The following is a 21,983-nucleotide window of genomic DNA, read 5'->3' as shown; positions in this document are numbered from 1 at the left end:
TGTTGGCCTGCTGAGTGTGGCTTATCTTTGTGCAGGTACGAGATGCCTCTCCTAAGAAATATTTCACTGTGAATGGGGAACCTGAGGCTTGCTTTTGATGTTACATGTTAACCTGGATTTACCTGTGTGAGTGGAAAGTCTAAGGTAGAGATGTGTTAGGATTTTAAAAAGTTGTTTCTTTTTACTTTTTGACCGTATTTTTTTCATTTTTGTTTTGTGATAGTGTTTTATCTTTTTGAAAGTTTGAGTTTTTTCTCCATTTGTTTCCAAATTCACGTAAATTACTAATCAGTTTGAAATTGAATGTGCTACATTTGATCATATTTATTAAAGTAACTTGTCATTGCATATTCTTATGACTATGAATTGTATAAATGTCGTGACAAAAAAGGTTAGCCCACCTATACCCTATGCGACTTTGCGATGTGAGTAGGAAACAAATTACTTTTGGGGAAAAGAGGTGCAGTTTGGAATACTTTTGTTACATCATGTTTGTTGAAAGGAAAATATTGAATGGGTAGGTTGGAACTATTTATTATAAGTGAATTAATTTATTTCAAACTGTGTTTCATGGGTTGTAAGACTTGAAAATGCATTTTTTAAATTAATTACAGTTGTACATAAATTTAGTTGAATGTATATCGGGTTCTTACTATAACAAAGGCTCTTTCCATGTACAGTGGATTCATATTTAGAAAACGAGTTTGACAAAACCTTTAAGAAGGACCTGTGACACTGGTTGATCCATTAGACACTTACACGACTCAGGATCTTTCGTTTACCAGGTTTTCCCACGACATGCCTCATATGTAATGCACTTCTCAGTTGAAGAAGTTGAAAAGTATACATCTCTCTGTGTGTAAAAATATAGAGTTTGCTACATAATGTATTCTAAGATTGACATTTGCTACTGCTTTGAAATGTTCCCAGAAAACTGACAAATGGACCACTTACTCTTATGAAAACTGGGACATTCTGACTGCAGCTATGAGAAAACTGGATTATAGGAAATATTTCATGAAATAATGGAGTACCAGACATTATTCGAATCTGATAAGGTAATATCAAGATTATTTTTTACATTATTTATTGTTTTGACTTGACAATCTGCCATGAATCTGTTTTAAGTAAATCATGATTATGTTCTATATTGTAGACTTGTCAATTGATGTACATGTTTTTCATCCATGTTCGATTACTGTTTTATTTAGACTTGAGGAAATTCAAGTAAAATACCAAGTATGCAGAACATATTTTACAACAGTTGTACCTTTTTTGAAGTCAGATTGTTATGTTGCTTTGGAGTAAATGTATAGAATGGAATGATACATATGTATTACCAACACAGTATATTATAGATATAAATACCATTTTTACTTAGAACTGTAAAACAAATTATTCTATGTGTAATGTCTTTCACAAAATAATAATACCAAAAAACATTAACATTTGCATGCGCATAATGCACAGATTCAAAATTATTCAGAAAGAAGCGTGCACTCACAATGATTTCATTTGAAATGTAAACAAACTTCTGAACATCTACTCTTGCACTGGCAAGTGTTTAATATGAAAGAGGAAATGCCTGTGAAGATAAGTGATTGGATAATCTTTGTAACATCTGGATGGATGTCTACCTTTGTGCAGTGTTAACTGATAAGATTTGACTGGTCTTTTGTAGAGGAAACCAACATGATTTCAGCATTATTTACAAATAAATGGCTAATGAAGTATCTTAATCAACGTGCAGTGTGTTCAACAATGTCCAAATGCCTTTATTTACAGTGTTTTTCTGCCATATTTTGTTCGGTTACAAATATTAAATATTTTTATTATCCCCTGCCATAGGCGGAGGGATATTGTTTTGGCGTTGTCTGTCCGTCTTTCCGTCCGTCTGTCCGGCACTTTTGTGTCCGAAGCCATATCTTGGAAATGCTTTGGAGGATTTCAATGAAACTTGGTATGAGTATATATATGGATAAGAGGATGATGCAGGCCAAATGGCATTGTACACCATCTTTGAATAACAGAGATATGGCTCTTTGTATCTTGGAAAAATGCTTTTTTGTGTCCGGAGCCATATCTTGGAAGTGCTTTGGCGGATTTCATTGAAACTTGGTATGAGTATATATATGGATAAGAGGATGATGCAAGCCAAATGGCATTGTACACCATTGGATAATAAAGGAGTTATGGCCCTTTGTAACTTGAAAAAATGTTTTTTTGAGTGTCAAATATAACACTTTTGTGTCCAGAAGCATATTGGCGGGGGATATCAATTCAATGAATTTGCTTGTTTCTGTAATTCCCGCAGAATGTAGCATAATTATGAGACATTATTAATTTGTTAACCATGTTATAATATTAAACAAAGCAATGCATCACTTATTTATAACAAAGTAGATTATAAACAAACATTTAATTGTCCTGATCTTGAGGGTAGCTCCACCTGCCAGGGCCGTAGTCTAACCTTCAAACATTGGGGAGGCGGTCCAGTTTCTGTACTGGGAACATAAAGGGGTTCGTTTGAGAGGGTTGTCCTCTCCCGTGGTACAGAAAATTTTTACAGTTACAATTAATATGGTGCGTTTTGGAGGAACTTTCATGTTGATATAAATGCTCGATTTTTGTCTCACTCTCAGTTTGTCATGCAATCAGTTAGTCCAATGCCGCTGACAACCCAGAAATCTCAACAGTTATACTTACTTACTTACTTATATGATACTGTTTCAATGATTTCTAATCAAATAATAACTGTTATACTTAGAGAACAAAAATATTTTCAATAAAATTATTGTTTTTCATGCGTATATTTACTGAAAATTGTTTGAAGTGGCAGTTACCTTTGAATTAAAGCGATCAATAAAAATTTAAAGAATAGCCTGTCCTTAATCAAAACACCGACAGTGCAATCATGGAAAAGAACAATACAAAAATTTACGCAATGACATTTACCCGGGCCCCTGGTTTATGACATCTAGCAAGGGATATTGACACATCACTATTGGCAACCTCGGAGCAGACTGAGAGGGGACACATGGCTTCTGCACTGACGGCGCGTGATTGCAAAATTACTGGTTTGGGGACGGCGATTTTTGAGGATTTTAAATTTTATTTAAATAACGACGACTAGCCAAAATATTGGGGAGGCAGCCGCCTCCCATGCCTCCCCATTACCTACACCCTGCCTGCCCGCAACACAGAAAAGGAGATCACTATGTATAGCTGTTCATAAGAGCGTAACTAAACACACTTTTAACACCTTTGGAACAAAATGCTGACTAAAATATTTGTTTCTTTAATGTTCTAGTACAGAAACAAACATTCCTGTGCATCGTCCTGATCCAATACTGATAAATACTTGCCAAACTATTTTTCATGGGGTCTAAGTTAAGATTGATACAAATACAAGCACTATTGAGCCCCTAAAAGCATTACTTGCAATGCAAAAGATTAAATATAGAATGTGAACAGGGGGAGAAAGTGGTAACATTTGGACTGATTTTTGTCCTATTTAAATTACTGGATAATGTCCAGTTAACAAATTCACTCTAGGACTTTTATGGTTGTGAAATTTTAGTATTAGCATGAGATGAATCCATACTTATTTGTAGCCTTTCTACAATAAGTCTTTGTTTAAAAAAATAATACAAAAATCGTATGACATAGTTTAAATCGTTGACTTAGATTTAAGTCCACTTCCAGAGTAGAACCAGTCCTTGGTGTCTCTGGACATTGAGAATGCTTCCACAGTGGAGATCAAACCCCAGACCTCTGAATTGATAGGTGAACACCATAACCTCTACGCTATGGGAGGACCTATGAGGCATTTTTTTTATGTCCCCCAGTCTTTACTGGGGGACATTTTGTTTTTGCCCTGTCTGTTGGTTTGTTTGTTTGCGTCAAACTTTATCATTTGTCATAACTTTTGCAATATTGAAGATAGCATCTTCATATTTGGCATGCATGTGTATCTCATGGAGCTGCACATTTTGAGTGGTGAAAGGTCAAGGTCATCCTTCAAGGTCAAAGGTCAAATATATGTGATATTGTTTCACAAACACATCTTGTTTAACCCTTTAAAAGCAAAAGCAGTCTTGTCTGACATTTAATACTTTAGGTTACCAATCAATTTAACTGCCTTCCCTTTTAAATTTTCACATTGTTGTCTATGTTACCATGCAAGTCAATTCATGTGTTACATGGCTAAACCCACACAAAAAATCACACAGACATCCTAAGCTATAACTGAACTTAGTCTTTTTGTTAAATACAATTAACCAAATTGTGAGCCTATTGGAGATGTTTTCTTGGAGCTCTGAAGTAGGTTCTCTTGAGGTGCCACTAGTTTGGTGATGGAGCAATACATATACATCAGCTGTGCTTAAATGACCTGTGTCTATTCATTGTAATAAGTTCGCTGTCGACTACATATATTGTTTCTATGGAAACAGTATCTTCAATGGAAATATGGGTATTAAATATTGTGAGAGTTAACATACGAAATATATTTTTTTATCAATGTGTACTTTACATTTACACCTTAATTTATTAAATGCCCAGAAATAATATGTAAACAATGTTTTGGTTCCCACTATATACTATAGTAAAATAAGACTCTTAATATTGAAGAGTCCCATGTGATTTTCAAATGAAATGCAAAATACAGTCTACTCTCGTTATCACGATATCACATAATTATCTTGATTTTCTCGATATGTCAAGGTAAGGTGAATGTCCCAACTTTTTTCCTTCTTTATCTATATTAATAAACATTGCATATCTCGATTTTTGTTATGTCGAAAAATTCGATATCTCGATATAAAAATTTGTCCCGAGTCCGGATTTTACATGTATTTACTGTGGTTTATCTCGAAGAGCGAATAACTATCCCAGTGTCGGCAAAGATGAGAATTTTTAGCTCATCTATTTTTTGAAAAAAAATTATGAGCTATTGTCATCACCTCGGCGTCGGCGTTGGCGTTGGCGTTGGCGTTGGCGTTGGCGTTGGCGTCGGCGTCCGGTTAAGTTTTGCGTTTAGGTCCACTTTTCTCAGAAAGTATCAATGCTATTGCATTCAAACTTGGTACACTTACTTACTATCATGAGGGGACTGGGCAGGCAAAGTTAGATAACTCTGGCGTGCATTTTGACAGAATTATGTGCCCTTTTTATACTTAAAAAATTGAAAATTTTGGTTAAGTTTTGCGTTTAGTTCCACTTTTCTCAGTAAGTATCAATGCTATTGCATTCAAACTTGGTACACTTACTTACTATCATGAGGGGACTGGGCAGGCAAATTTAGATAACTCTGGCATGCATTTTGACAGAATTATGTGCCCTTTTTATACTTAGAAAATTGACAATTTTGGTTAAGTTTTGTGTTTAGGTCCATTTTATTCCTTAAGCATTAAAGCTATTGCTTTCATACTTGCAACACTTACTAACTATCATAAGGGGACTGTGCAGGCAAAGTAATGTAACTCTGACTGGCATTTTGACAGAATTATGTGCCCTTTTTATACTTAGAAAATTGAAAATTTGATTAAGTTTTGTGTTTAGGTCCACTTTATTCCTACAGTATCAAAGCTATTGCTTTCATACTTGCAAGATTTATGAACTATCATAAGGGGACCGTGCAGGCAAAGTTATGTAACTCTGACTGGCATTTGAACGGAATTATGGGCCCTTTATACTTAGAAAATTGAAAATTTGGTTAAGATTTATGTTTTGGTCCACTTTACCCCTAAAGTATCATAGATATTGCTTTCATACTTGGAACACTCACAAACTATCATAAGGGTACAGTAAAAGGACAAGTTGCATAACTCTGGTTGTCATTGTTACGGAATTATGGCCCTTTTTTGACTTAGTAACTTTTAATATATGGTTAAATTTTGTGTTTCGATCCACTTTACTTCTTAAGTATCAAGGCTATTGCTTTCAAACTTCAAATACTTACATGCTATCATGAGGTTACTGTACCTGGCAACTTTAATTTTACTTTGACCTTTGAATGACCTTGACTCTCAAGGTCAAATTATTAAATTTTGCTAAAATTGCCATAACTTCTTTATTTATGATTAGATTTGATTGATACTTTGATGAAACTACTCTTACCTGACATACCACAATAGACTCCACCCAAACCATCCCCCGTGCCGTCCCCTCCCCCCCCTCCCCCCCTCCCCCCCTCCCCCCCCCTATTTTTTTTTTTTTTTTTTTTTTTTTTTTTTTTAAGATCATCTCACAAATGACCACCACACCCTCACACTATACCCCCCCCCCCACCCCACCCCCCCCCCCCCTAATTTTTTTTTTTTTTTTTTTTTTTTTTTTTTTTTTTTAAGATCATCTCACAAATTACCACCACACCCCTCACACTATACCCCCCCCCATTTTTTTTTAAAAATGGTTATGTTTGAAATACCGTCCAACCATCGCACCCAAACCCCCCCCCCCATCGCCCCCCCCCAACCCCCCCCCCCCCCCCCCCCCCCCCCCCCCCGGATTTTTTTTTTTTTTTTTTTTTTTTTTTCGCTTTTTTGGAAGATAATGTAATAAATGTCCACAACCCCACACTATACACCCCTCTTCACTCCACTCCTCCCTCCTTTGTGATTGAAAATGAGAGTCCCTTCACCTTTAAAAAGAAAATAGATGAGCGGTCTGCACCCGCAAGGCGGTGCTCTTGTTTTCTTTGATACTTCACCGTCCCGCTTCGCCAGGCTGCTCCCGATACTGTGCATTAGATAATTGATCCGTTAATTGCATCAATGACCACACATGTCTAATGTTGTTAGCCATTAACACTTGAGTAAGGCCTGTAACTTAAACTGCAATTAATACACAGCCTGCCGAAAGGCCGAAAGACTAATTGTTTTTACAAACAACATTCCAAAATGAATCGAGTTATTTTATCCCGTACTAATAATCGATTGAACTTTGCATTTCAAACAACAAAATGTACATGTACAGTTCAGTATTTTTTTAACATCAAAGAATCGTAAGAAATGCGCATTGAATTTCATACAGTAATTAATACGCTGTTGTGAGTATTATGCCGCATAGGGACATCACTTTCCGCCAGTAGACTGTAGTTTTGTGTAGAAGAGACTTCCTGTGTAAACGTTACAGAACATTCCATAAAAGCGGGAAGTGTTGTCCCTGATTTGCCCATGAAGACTTACCTGGGACGATAGTTTGGACACATGCATCGAGCTTGGTATTTTCAGAGTGAGGCTTAAATTCTCTTATATACAAATACAGAATACTTCAATGTCCTTTTCTGTGAATGTGGCTGCATTTTTCTCCATATGAGAGACATTGAACTAGGATTGAATGCGTCTTGGATCAATTTTCTTGTGGAGCTGAAGCAAAATAATCTCCCATTCCCAGCAGCTATAAACACCAATGAATGTGACAGCTATTAGTATGTGGATAGCAAGGACAATATCCCTATTCCATTTTCCGTTGTAAAGATTTTGCATTTACACTCTTTCCAAGAAAAATTGTTTGTGACTCGGAAAATTGGCCTTCTTTGGATTGAAAGAGCTCTTTGAAAAGTAAGTGATGACTGTTTCATGTAACCCTATAAAGTCATGGGCTATTGTGTTATTTTTCAATCAAAGTTAGTATTAACCCAGCAGAATGTATTCATCTGCCTAATCAAGACAGCTCCTTATGCTATCTAAATTTATTACAGATGTATTTAAAGTGGAAATATTCAAATACAATGTCCGTGTAAAATCAATATTTTATATTTATAATGTAATTAAATGTACAAAGCAATTGCTGATTATTAACCTGAATACAACAATAAGAAATATTTTAATGATTAATGATTGAATATTAAGTCTTTAATTAAGTGTTTGTTTTGGTAATGTAATAATTATAAATTTGCAAGTGGCTTAGCTGATATGCCATATGGAAGAAGGGTCTGGGATTTAATCCCCAATCAGAAAGCTTTAATAACTCAAGATCTTTCTAAATAATGCAAGTACTTGTTTTTCCCATAAAACAGACCCAAGAGTGTCTGTAAACCAATGCTTAAATAAAATAAGTTACAAGAAATGTTATGAAACTCAGTCCATGTTAGACATATTATTAAGGTTACAAAGCTATACAGATTGTAACAGTAGCCCCATTTTAGGGACGTATCTTCCTTCAATTTTAGGAGAATGATTCAGAAAGTAATTTAAATGCATGTCAGGCACAAGAAGTCAATTATGCCAAGAAAACCGCGGAAGCTTGTGTCCTTAGAGAAGAAAATAATTGTCAGGTCTGTCTAATAATCAAAACTGAAAATTTGAGCAAGCCAATATCAAAATGTTTACAAGCACTTTTTGAATAGGGCTTACCTAAAAATATGAACCAGAATTTGCACATCTCCATATTTTGGTTATAGGATATTTAGCCACAATCACAGTTTTGGCTCTTTTTTTAGCAAAAATTACCTTTTTAAATAAGTGTCGCACATAATTCAGAATGAATTAGCTTCTAGAAGGCTGAAACTTTAAAAACACATAAATCAGCGTGTGAACTTGATATTTTTGCCCCCCTTCGAAGAAGAGGGGTATCTTGTTTTGCACATGTCGGTCGGTCGGTCCGTCCGTCGGTCGGTCCGTCCACCAGATGGTTTCTGGATGATAATTCAAGAACGCTTTGGCCTAGGATCATGAAACTAAATAGGTACATTGATCATGACTGGCAGATGATCCCTATTGATTTTCAGGCCACTAGGTCAAAGGTCAAGGTCAGAGTGACTAAAATAGTAAAATGGTTTCAGGATGATAACTCAAGAATGCTTAGGCCTAGAATCATGAAACTTCATAGGTACATTGATCATGACTGGCAGATGACCCCTATTGATTTTCAGGTCACTAGGTCAAAGGTCAAGGTCACAGTGACTCGAAACAGTAAAATGGTTTCCTGATGATAACTCAAGAATAATTAGGCCTAGGATCATGAAACTTCATAGGTACATTGATTATGACTGGCAGATGACCCCTATTGATTTTCAGGTCACTAGGTCAAAGGTCAAGGTCACAGTGACAAAAACGTATTCACACAATGGCTGCCACTACAACTGACAGCCCAAATGGGGGGCATCCATGTTTTACAAACAGCCCTTGTTTGCTTTAGGTTTATTTCTGACATAAATGTAGTTGTCTGAGACAAAAGTGTAATGTGGTGGCATCCCCGTCCTACAATATGAACATATTTTGTAGTTTGAAAATGTACGCTTAACCTTTTGATCAATGTTACGAGTCAATTTAGGATTTGAGCTGCCCTATTCCTTCAGTACATGCTCGGGTTGGAAGTTTGGAAAATTACTTTCACAACCCTACAATTCTGGGAGGAATTTTTTGTGGAGAGAAAAAGGAAACCTAAGGAATCTGTTGTTAATTGGTCAGGTGATGAATAATGCAGTCAAGCTGGTGTCTGGCTTGTTTGTAAACTTTCCTTTATCAGTGATTGAATAGTTTATATAAAAACACATGTATTTGCTTACTGCAGGGTTTCGAGATAACATTGATGTCATATAAGAATAACCCTGATGGATGTGCTGGTGACTGTAAAATGGTGAAAAATGCAAGCACTAAAATCCTATGATCAATTGAGGGTTAAAGTGAAATAAACTTAAATGATCAGTGCACTTGTGCAGTATGCGAAGGCTAATCAGGAAAAACACTTTCGGCTGTTATGGATTTTTTTTGTTTGAAGAATTCCCTTCTAATCGAAAATCTAGTCTAGGCAGAAACTATTGTTCCTGATAAGGCTGTGCAGACTTTCATGTAGTCATTTAACCCTTTCCCACTCAAAAGCAAAGTGAAAATGGCTATGTGCAAACAGCATAAAACCAGAATAGCCTGCAAGTAACTCGCAATCTGTTCAGGTTTTATGCTGTTTGCTGAGCATTAGTATCTAAGGTTTGGAAATGAAGTCTTTCAAACTTGAATCTAGTAAGAAAGGTCTTTGATTAAATTTGACTTTCCAAGGGACTACACATGTGTAAAAATACATATCTAAGTGGTAAGGGGTTAAATCATAAATCTTTAAAGTACCAAATGGCCCCACAACATGTTGCCATGGACATAAGCATGTGCAAGATGTGGCAGATGGAAAACTACATAACGGTATGTCTTAGGTGGCATTTCAATATTTTGTCTAGTGCATTGGCTGCCTTATGAGCGGAGATTTAAAAGAATAACTCATGTTTTTCATTGACTTGGATATTCTCATTATGTACCATGTATGCCAGGTTTTCTTCTTCATAATTCTATTCAGTATGTTTAATATACAGTAGACTCTGCCAATACCGGACTCTACGAATACCGGAAATCTCGATTCCAAACGGTTGAGCCAGCCCCGTATTTTCCCCTTCTATTTCTTTGTTAAAAGATGTTGAATAAACCGAACTCTCTCAAAACCGGACACCTAACGGAAATCTCCTTGAATTTCGTCATTTTCAAAATAAAATACATTGAGTACACCGGACGGTCTAAATTCTCAAGATGCCCGAGGCGTATAAATTACAATACATAGTCAGCACGGCGCGTGCGGTGTCACACATTCTGCTCGCGCGATTATCAATAATCGGATTAAACATACCATAAAGGTGTCAAGTCGTTTTCCGCGCTATCAAAGTCCGATTTAATAATGTAAAACAAAATTTGAATGTCTATTATAGACGTGCGGTAACACCAGAAAGTGATTGACTCGATCGTCTTATGATAAACAGTTTAATTACAAAATTAATGCATGCCGTTGCGAAGCAAAATTTCTTGTGATTTTCTCGGGTAGTTTAAAAGATCTTATACATGTAGCCATGTTTTTTAAGCTTAAATGATTGTTTGTTGGTTTGTCAGCTATACTTGTGAGAAATATGACCGTTTAATATCCATCCATCTGTCTGCAAATTCATTCATTGCTTTTTTGTCATTTCAAACGCATCTTCAGCATTAATATTCTAAGATCTAAAATCGGTATGGAATGGTATTTTTGCTTTTAGTCGAATAAAAGCACATTTTTTAAAGAATACTTTAAACATAAACATGACATGCGTACAGTTATCACATGGTTCATGCAAATTTATATGGTTTGTATTATTCCTTTATGATTTTGTACACAATGCATACAATGCATATTTCGGCAATATGCCTACTCTTGGTAAACCGTAACTCTCTGAAAACCGGACGATCAGGCCGGTCCCCAGACCGTACAGTTTACAGAGAGTCTACTGTATAAGAGCCATTATCTGGAAAACCAGGTTTGATAAATGTGCATGTGCCTCACAAATTAGACTGTGCTCTCCACACTTTCTGCATAGACTGGATTTTTGTTAATAAGAGACTTGTTTTAAATGGAACGTTTCATAACAGGGGAATGTGATCTCCCTATTAAGCCTGTGAGATTAATGCATTGAGCTTGTTTTCTCAGATTGCATAATTATATCATATAAATTCAGTACATAATGTGAAACCGTTATTATTATTCGTCAGACATTAATTTTCGTCTTTTTTGTCCTTCGACCGATGGACGAATTCAAGATCCTAACGAACAATCGTGTCCCATATTTGAAACAAATAAGACTGAATTACCGTAGGCATGAGGCATTTAAATCCAGCGTAATCCACGCATATACACATGGCTCGAAATTAACACTCGCACACTCGCAAAATGCCAGTAAAAAAAGATTGCAAAGTAAGTTATAAGCCACTAGTATTTTTTGCAAGTAAAGAAATAGTGAAAAAAAACGAGTTATATTGCTAAATGCGTTCGGCGGCATGAACTCTTAACCGTAGGTCAATTTTTTGAACGTCCGAATACCCATATGCGGAAGCGCGCACCTTGTTTGTAGACTGGTATACTTATAGTACAGATGCCCGGATGGTATTGATACAAAGAACATGAAACAGTCGACTATTCACACTCAAGTTAAATCTGGTTTTGACACAAAGGGGTGTACATTATACAGGGTACTGACAACTGACATTTCCTTTAAAACGCGAATGCAATAAGGCTGTATCGAATGCGTCGACTTCGTTTAGGTATAATAGTGTTGATTAGCTCTAATTGTTTACAACTTTATTACCCATTGTGTGTACCAGTATTGTGTTTTTCAGGGGTGTTGCAGATTATACAGCCAACACGCGGCAAATCCGGATTAAAGACAATGCTATTAAACGCAATTAAAATATGACGATGTGTGATCAACACCTGACTGAAATATATTCTGCGCTTTTCTTACAAATTAATAAAGAACATATTGATTTGTGTTTGGTTGTTTGGTTTTAACTGCATCTACTATTTGTGTACATATACATAAAAACCCGTACCTTTTTTTTCAAAACCAAAAATGGACGAATTTAAGTGCTGACGAAATAGTCATTTTTTTTAAAAGGACGAAATTTCTTGCTGACGAAAATAAATGGTTTCACAGAAAATAATGAATAATAATGTATAGTTCTTTATTATAATTATCCTTATGTTACAAACACATGGTTTTCTCTCAATTGAAACAAAACTTTGAGATGAGAAATCTGTTATCAAACTTCTTTTTCTTGTAAACACATTTCTAGTGATTTATAGTACCGTAAAAATGCAGTCATAAGTCGAGATTTTTTTCCTACAATTTTTTATTAAATTTCAGTCTCGACTTATGAGGTCGTCCATGAAAAATAATGATGACATTCTACTAAGATTGATCCCCGCAGAAATGGTTAAAGTTGTTGTTGTACAGAAAACTTGTTGAAATACGACACACAAAATTTCCTCTTTTAACTGATACTTACCAATTAATATAACCACAGTTTGCCGCAACATTTCCCTCGTTTTTATTTTCATAATTTAATCCAAAGTTTTCATGTAAGCAGGTGTGTTTTTTACAACTGAACGTGTAAACAAAAGATCGAGTCATTTTTAAAGTAGAGCGAGAATTGGCACTCTGTGTGAATTGACAGTTTGACGTCATCAAAGGAAAGCCGCTTCCTGTCAAGAAGCCATAAAGCATCACCCTTCTCGCCGATAAAATAAAATTTTTAATTTGTGAAGCGACATGTTTAACCAATCGCGAGTTTGTTATTCACTGGCAATCGTCCAATTATGTTTGAGCACATGCATATTAGCTCCGCCTTTGAAACTGTTATGTAGAACAAAGGCGGAGTTAGCGGTCTATTGGTTATGCTAATCGTTGTCATAAAAACGTGTTTACCGAGGAACTAAGCAATTGCTTTGATAGTCAGATTAAAAGTACAAAGATTTGATTACAGTGATCACAGTGTGTCATCGGATTATAAGTTTGTGGATTATTACTAGCGTGGACAATTTAGTGCAAACTTTATAATAATAATTTATAAATTTGACTAATACATTTGATTTGTGAAAATGTCTCGAAAACGCCAACGCCATGCGTATAACAATACGTTTAAAATACGCGTGATAGAATTTGCAGAGCAATCAATTAATAAGAGTGCTGCTGAACGCGAGTGTGGCATTTCGTATTTCGTTGATGTGTAAATTACGATGTACATGTATATAAGTTCTGGTTTCCTATGTTTGTTTTTTTTGTTTTTATGTGGTTCATTATGATTTGCTTGTCTATATTTTCATATATTATTTTCGATTTCCTAAATATATATCGATTTGTATTGATTATATTAAACAAAGTACATAATACACGTGTCCGCTATGTCTACGTCCTACAGTGCTATATTGACGTCATGGTCTATGTATAGAATAAAAACTTCCCGTACATTTAAATTTGCGTCTGTTTATGAAATTCTTGCACGAATAATTTCGACTCGACTTATGACTTGGACATATTCAAAATTTCCGATTTTCGTATAATTTTTTACCCCCCGACTTATGAGCGGGTAGACTTATGACTGCATTTTTACGGTAATAATTTCTCCCCAGGCAGAAAGGTTTATTACTTTATTGACCATTTTTAGCTCATCTGAGCTAATATTGCTTATGGGTAGCTTTCAGGATACTGCATCCTTCCATCTGTTAACTTTTTCTTCTAATGACTTCTCCTTTTGAACCACTTTGATGATTTTAATGAAATTTGACAGGAATGACTCTTCGTTGATTGTCGCCCACCTGCAAAGTTGTTCAAATTGTTCCAGTCCATTTTTAATTTAGGTCACCAGAGCTTGAATACATAAAAAAAATGAAATCTTCAAAAATCTTGCTGAAATGACAAGGGTCAGGGCTTTCATATTTTATGTTAAGCATAGTCCTAGCAGGGCTTTTTTTCCTGTTTTTGTAAAGCGGCCTTTGACCCCCATCCCATTTTTTAAAAAAATGAGTCGCAAACTGTTTGAAATTGTGAAAAAAATAAGTTGCGAACTTTCAAAAATTGTGAAAATTTGAGTCTCGAACTTCTTGAAGTTGTGAAAATTTGAGTCTCGAACTTCTTGAAATTGTGAAAATTTTAGTCTCAAACTTCTTTAAATTGTGTAAATTTGAGTCGCAAATTTCCAAAGTTGTGAAAAATGGCTATTGTCACAGAAGGAAAAAAAGCCCTGCCTAGTGATTCCCTACTAATTGTGTTTTGATCAATTTGCCCCTAGGGTTAAAATTTGCCACACCCCAGAGGTTACCTGATTTATATTGACATATTTAGCAAAATTACTTTAAAAATAATTCTCTTTAAAACTACAAGGTTCAGTTAATGGAAGTCTCAGATAAGCAACCTAGTGGTTCTTGCCGCCCTCTTATATGTTAATTGAGTTTGACTTTTGGGGTGTGCTGTGAATTGTGTGAAAGGTTAGTTTAATATACACTGAATGTTTATTTCTGGATGTTGGAATTAATTAATTAAGTCTAGAATATGAATGTTGTGAAAAACAGGGATCAGTCAAATCATGTGTTGATGTATAAATATTTTGATAATTCTGTGTATATCAAGATTAAAAGCACTGGTATTTATTTTATTATCCAAAAAGATAAACATACATCAATAAATAATTTAATAAATAATAAATAATACTTATATTATTATCATCAAAATAAATTTTTAAGTAGAAATTTACTTTCATTACATCAAGTGTATCAATTTTTATTTTTTTTACTGTTTAAATATTAACTTTGAAAGTAATAGGGTATGGTAAATTGCCCTGTTTTGTATTGTTTGTTTTGTCAATTCTTATATTTATCTGATGTTTTTTTATCATATGCCTAGTGTTACATTATTATTATTATTATTATTATTATAAGGGACATTTACAGATGCTGATGGGTAAATTAATTCATATAAGAACAATATAAATTATGTAATACAATAGAAAGCATTATATTAAAATTAATGACACTGGAACTTAAAGGTTTTTATTAATTAAAACAATTAATGTTTTTTTAACAGTTTCATCAATAAGTTGAAGTTACTCTGGAGTTAGTAATGTCCAGGGCTGAATGAGCACGGTACTGCTGTAAAGGCCTAAAATCTCTGTATCAGATAGAAGAGTTTTTAACTTAACTGTTAATATCTGTAACTGGTTTGTCTTTTTCTCTTCAGCAAATCTTCAGGCTTTTCTCTTGAGAGGATTCTGTGATTTATATTTATTTGAAAATTTACGACCCAGTCTTGAAGCATTGTTTTTGCAAGGCTGCTTCTTAGGAAAATCAATGCTACTTCAATAATAGCTAATTTCCAATGTCTCCAGAATCAAGTAAATGTCTCACATCTAGCAGTATATAATTTCTCTAACTGTTGTCTCACTGAAATAACGATTTTCCAAGACCAGTTTTTACAACAATACTATACTGTTTGGTGCTCATCTGTATTTAAGGTTTGGTGATGAAGCCTTAAAACTTGAATCAAGTAATTAAGATAGGTCTTAAATTGAATACAACTTTCTATGGGACTACAAATGCGTGAAAATATGTTTCATAAGTGGTAAATGGTAAAATGAAAGAAAAAGCTGGCAAACATTTTAGGGCATATTTATTGTGTTATTATGGGTTGAAAAATTGACACTTAACTCATTCCATACAGTGGACTGGTATCTGATCACCAATAAAATATTTTTAGAGTGTCTCAAAAACATTTCTCTTAATTTTCAGAAACCTGTATTTTTAGCTCACCTGAGCGATAGCTCGAGGTGAGCTATTGTGATCACTCAGCGTCCGGCGTCCGTCCGTCCGTCCGTCCGTATACAAATTTGTAAACATCTTCTTCTACTAAACCATTGAGCCAATTTCAACTAAATTTCATGTGGAGCATCCCTAGGTCATGGGACAAAAGAATTGTTAAAAAAAATTTGATCACATAACCAAGATGGCCGCCATGACCATATATGGTAAAAACCTTAAAAAATCTTCTTGTCAGAAACCCCTCATCAGATTTTCAAAAAATTTCACAGGGATGACCTTTGAGGGCTCCCCTGAAAAAGTTGTTCAAAGAAATTTGATTCGTCAAAAAACATGGCCGCAGGAGCTCGTTGAACTTTGCATGTTTATTCGTTTTGCCTATTTTGTGAAAACTTTCAAAAATCTTCCACATTTTTTGTCCGATCCTTTCCAAATTTGCACAGTGTCTTTATATCAATGAGGACACAAACCCTACAAAAAATGAGCATTATTGGTCCATGAAGTACAGAATTACCTCCCCTTGAATTGAGAAAATGGTGTTTATGCAATAAAGTCCAAATTTTTCATCCAATTCTTTCCAAACTTGTAAGGATTTAGCATGGTTCAAACAAGGGAAACAACTACGGTTTATGCATGTTCTTTTTATTACAGATTTGCCTCCCTTTAATTCATTCAAAATCTCATTTTACAGCAGAGATTCCAAATCTGACCTGTAAATGAGCCCCATATTTACTGCTGGTGCTATGTTACCTTTTCCCATTTGATCATTCTTAAGTATTGGTCTTGTAATGCTGCTACTGCTACTGCTACTGCTACTGCTACTACTACTACTACTACTACTACTACTACTACTACTACTACTACTACTCTACTACTACTACTACTACTACTACTACTTCTACTACTACTACCACTACTACTACTACTACTACTACTACTACTACTACTACTAGTACTACTACTACTACTACTAGTACTACTACTACTAGTACTACTACCACCACCACCACCACCACCACGTCTACTATTACTACTTCTACTACTACTGCCACTACTACTACTACTTTTACCACTACTACTACTACTACTACTACTACTACCACTACTACTACTACTACTACTACTACTACTACTTCTACTACTACTTCTACTACTACTACTACTACTACTTCTACTACTACTACTACTACTACTACTACTACTACTACTACTAGAACTACTATTACTACTACTACTACTACTACTACTACTACTACTACTACTACTTCTACTACTACTACTACTACTACACAACCACCACCACCACCACCACCACAATTCACAGTGACAAAAAACGTATTTATTATGCCGCTGCCGAAGATTTTGTGTTTTGGGGTCGCAGTTCCACGTTGTTGGAAAGACACGCAAAAGCAACTCACGAAGTGTTGATTAGTTTTGGTGTTTATTTTCACGAAGTATAAAGTTTAACAGCAATAATAACAAATATCCTTTGAGTTCACGGTAATGACACACATAGTTTAAAATGTTCAGTTAAATTAATGTTTGTTTGTTATTATGTTTTCCTATAAAGTTAAATTAAGTTAATTTATATTTATCACACAGAAACACAAAGTCAAGTATCACAAAGTAATGCTAAATCCTCCCTCCTCATTTTCAAAAGTATTCACTTTTATACACATTTTCTTAATGAGGTGTCAAAATGACACTAAGACAAGAGATGACAATTATACCTTTTAAAGAACATAAAAATACACATAAATATTTGCCAAAGGGAAATTTGACAGCAGAGGATGAATGGGCTATTTTAATGAGCCTTTGAAAATAAGATACTAATGCAATAAAAATGACAATTAAGGTTATCAGTTTCTTTAACTGCCCTAAGATGACAGTTTAAATATTAAACAATAAAGTTTCATTCAACTTCAAACACAAAGGTTACTATTTCAAAATCAGATAAAAATGACATTCAATTATGTAACATTATACAACAATTTGAATCAACCAAAATATATTTTCCTTTTATTATATTTTTTTAACATCATTATCTTTATAAATAATTTGTGTATTATTATTAATTAAAAATAGTTTTATTTATTTTAAAAGAAAAGTAAACAATAAATTATGTCATTTATGTGGTGCATAACACTTCCCACTTCCCCATTTACTTTGGTCCCCAAAGTTAAAAAGTGAAAGTTAATTCTATCAGTAAACTAAAAAAAAAATTCATGTTACAAATTTCTTCAAAATTAAAGTTCATATTAAAAGTTGATTAGCCATGCAGAATGCAGTGAAGTGCTCAGAAGATTTGCAAACTGGGCAGTGTGCAAGTCGGATTGCTGGACATCGGCCTGCATGATGGTGGACACTACTATGGCATCTGGGGCAGAAGAAGTGCATGCTAAGCCGTCTCTGTTGGTTCTGTGCTGTCCTTTCTTCCGCATAAATCAGTTCTTCGCACAAATAAGTGCTCAATTTTTGCAAATCTGCTTTGGTTACACTGTAGATGTTTTTGTCATTGATTGATTTTTGAAGATCGGTTCTTAATGAAGCTAATTTTTCCTTCATGTTTGCATTTTCTTCTACGTGGTCCAAATTTTCTTTTATTGTTCTATTTAAACATTCAGTCATTCGAAATGTTTTAGATTTTTCAACTTCTTTTACTTGTTTTAACTCCAATTTAAGTGACTCGATTATTGAAACATGGTTTTGAATGATACCTTCCAGGTCCTTGATTTGAACTTCTAATGGATTAATCAACACACTTTTTGTGGAACAAACCTTTTTGATGATGCTATTTGTGGCACAAAGTTTTAAAAGCTCGTCATTGTTGATGGGATGAAAGGGCAGGATGTAAAGTTCAGTTTCCTCGCCAGCATTTTTTGTTTGTAGTCTGGCAGTTTTAGGTGGTTGGATCTGTAATGGTTCCATTTGTTTTATCACACAGTTGATAATTTGTTGTTGTGTCTTAAAACTCTTATTTGTATTCCGTAACCTTGAATCTGTTGTGGTTTTGTCTTCTTGTTGTTTTGTTTGGCAACACCCAGCATAATGTCCATATTCTCTGCACTTGTAGCAAATTCTGTATAATGCCTTGCAGAGGTGTCTTCCATGGAACTGGTCTCCACACCTCCAGCAGGACAAACTCTCACCACGGGGAACGTACCTTGCGGGTAGCTCTGTTGGCCTTGACCTCGCAGGGTTTAAACTCATGAGGTACTGCCTATCCATGTAGGTTATAGGACTTCCTCTTCTGTGGCCAGACACGTTTGGTCTGTTGGTCAAATGAGTGTTCATTTTCTTGATGGTTTTCTCGCTTGGTTGTTGTGAGAGTACGGAATAGTTACCGCTGTGTTCTCCACCAAACTATTATGCCGCTGCCGAAGATTTTGTGTTTTGGGGTCGCAGTTCCACGTTGTTGGAAAGACACGCAAAAGCAACTCACGAAGTGTTGATTAGTTTTGGTGTTTATTTTCACGAAGTATAAAGTTTAACAGCAATAATAACAAATATCCTTTGAGTTCACGGTAATGACACACATAGTTCAAAATGTTCAGTTAAATTAATGTTTGTTTGTTATTATGTTTTCCTATAAAGTTAAATTAAGTTAATTTATATTTATCACACAGAAACACAAAGTCAAGTATCACAAAGTAATGCTAAATCCTCCCTCCTCATTTTCAAAAGTATTCACTTTTATACACATTTTCTTAATGAGGTGTCAAAATGACACTAAGACAAGAGATGACAATTATACCTTTTAAAGAACATAAAAATACACATAAATATTTGCCAAAGGGAAATTTGACAGCAGAGGATGAATGGGCTATTTTAATGAGCCTTTGAAAATAAGGTACTAATGCAATAAAAATGACAATTAAGGTTATCAGTTTCTTTAACTGCCCTAAGATGACAGTTTAAATATTAAACAATAAAGTTTCATTCAACTTCAAACACAAAGGTTACTATTTCAAAATCAGATAAAAATGACATTCAATTATGTAACATTATACAACAATTTGAATCAACCAAAATATATTTTCCTTTTATTATATTTTTTTAACATCATTATCTTTATAAATAATTTGTGTATTATTATTAATTAAAAATAGTTTTATTTATTTTAAAAGAAAAGTAAACAATAAATTATGTCATTTATGTGGTGCATAACATATTCACACAATGGCTGCTACTACAACTTATAGCCCATATAGGGGGGCATGCATGTTTTACAAACAGCCCTTGTTTCTATGGGATTTTAACCACAACTGTTCATGTTTATCTCCGACACATATTTTTAGGTCACCTGTCATGAAGTGACACAGTGAGCTTATGTGATCGTGTGATGTCCGGCATCCGTTGTGCGTGCCTGCGTGTGTCCGTGCGTCCGTCCGTCACCAATTTGTTTGTGTAGACAGTAGAGGTCACAGTTTGCATCCAATCTTGATGAAATTTGGTCAAAATGTTTATCTTGATGAAATCCGGTTTGGGATTGTATTTGGGTCATCTGGGGTCAAAAACAAGGTCACTAGGTCAAATAATAGAACAACCTTCTGTAGACAATAGAGGTCACAGTTTTTATCCAATCTTTATGAAATTTGGTCAGAATGTTTATCTTGATGAAATCTGGGTTGGGATTTTATTTGGGTCATCTGGGGTCAAAAACTAGGTCACTAGGTCAAATAATAGAAAAACCTTGTGTAGACATTAGAGATCACAGTTTTCATCCAACCTTTATGAAATTTGGTCAGAATTCTTGATGAAATCTGGGTGGGATTGTATTTGGGTCATCTGGGGTAAAAATCTAGGTCAAATAAATAGAAAAACCTTGTGTTGACAATAGAGGTCACAGTTTTCATCCAATATTTATGAACTGTGGTCAGAATGTTTATCTTGATGAAATCTGGATTGGGATTGTATTTGGGTCATCTAGAGTCAGGAACTAGGTCACTACCCTTCTCGAAAAAGTGCACTAAATGCGCATTTAATGCGCATTAAATGCACATTTAATGCGCATTTAATGCGCATGTTATTGGCACCGTATTTTTTGCTTAACAAGTGCATTTTAATCTGTTAAAAAAAACACTTTTACTAGTGTGTTTATACATTTAAGTGTATTTTTTTTCCACTAAATAATACACTTAAGTGCGTTTATTATGATAATAAGTGCGCTTAAGTTTATTTTTAAGTGCATTTATACACTTGAGTGTATTTTAAGACATACAAATAATACACTTCATGGTCAAAGTAAATTTTTTAAAGCGCATTAATACACTTGAGTGCATTTCCAGTCATTCAAATAATACACATCACAGAATTAAAAGCAAATTATTTAAGCGCATTAATACACTTGAGTGCATTTCCAGTCATACAAATAATACACTTCATTGAGTATTCAAAGTGAATTTTTGTAAGCGCATTAATACACTTGAGTGCATTTCCACTGATACAAATAATACACCTTACAAAATTGAAAGTGAATTTTTTTAAGCGCATTAATACACTTGAGTGCATTCCCAGTCATACAAATAATACACCTTACAATATTAAATGTGAATTTTTAAGCGCATTAATACACTTGAGTGCATTTTCAGTCATACAAATGATACACTTTTTGAAATGTTGGAAGTGAATTTTTTAAGCGCATTATACGCTCAAGTGTACTTTTCATCACTTCAAATTAATATGCTTAAAAATTAACCAAATTAAAAAAAATCCCAGCATTTTAAAGTCAGCATTCATTCTTTAAATGAAAGGTTAGTGTAAACACATACATAAAAAACAAAAAGTACAATTCAATAGATAAATACACACTTTTATTAGAATGTTAAACCTTAAAAAACAAAAACAAATGTTACATGATATCTACATAAAAGAGAGGATTCAAA

At 34.5% G+C, this 21,983-nt stretch overlaps 2 protein-coding genes across 3 annotated transcripts in view; one reads left to right on the top strand and one right to left on the bottom strand.

Annotated features, from left to right (window-relative positions):
- LOC127854644 (von Willebrand factor A domain-containing protein 2-like) overlaps positions 1-21,983 on the bottom strand; it is a 205,609-nt gene that overhangs the window by 60,798 nt on the left and 122,828 nt on the right. The window lies entirely within an intron of this gene.
- Positions 1-21,983, top strand: part of LOC127854805 (uncharacterized) — a 127,638-nt gene that overhangs the window by 25,962 nt on the left and 79,693 nt on the right. Inside the window, exon 1 of one of the 2 annotated variants that reach the window (XM_052389856.1) lies at positions 642-1,058. The exons of the other annotated variant lie outside the window; for it this stretch is intronic. Coding sequence (XP_052245816.1) covers positions 1,026-1,058 — 33 coding nt within the window. The 5' untranslated portion in view covers positions 642-1,025. Of the gene's footprint in view, positions 1-641; positions 1,059-21,983 lie in introns of those variants that run through there. 2 annotated transcript variants of the gene reach the window in all.

This window comes from Dreissena polymorpha, chromosome 13 (assembly GCF_020536995.1).
Source record: "Dreissena polymorpha isolate Duluth1 chromosome 13, UMN_Dpol_1.0, whole genome shotgun sequence".
In the NCBI taxonomy this organism is placed as follows: Eukaryota; Metazoa; Mollusca; class Bivalvia; order Myida; family Dreissenidae; genus Dreissena; species Dreissena polymorpha.
Note: the sequence above shows the minus strand (reverse complement) of the source record. Positions and strands in the feature narration are given on the sequence as shown.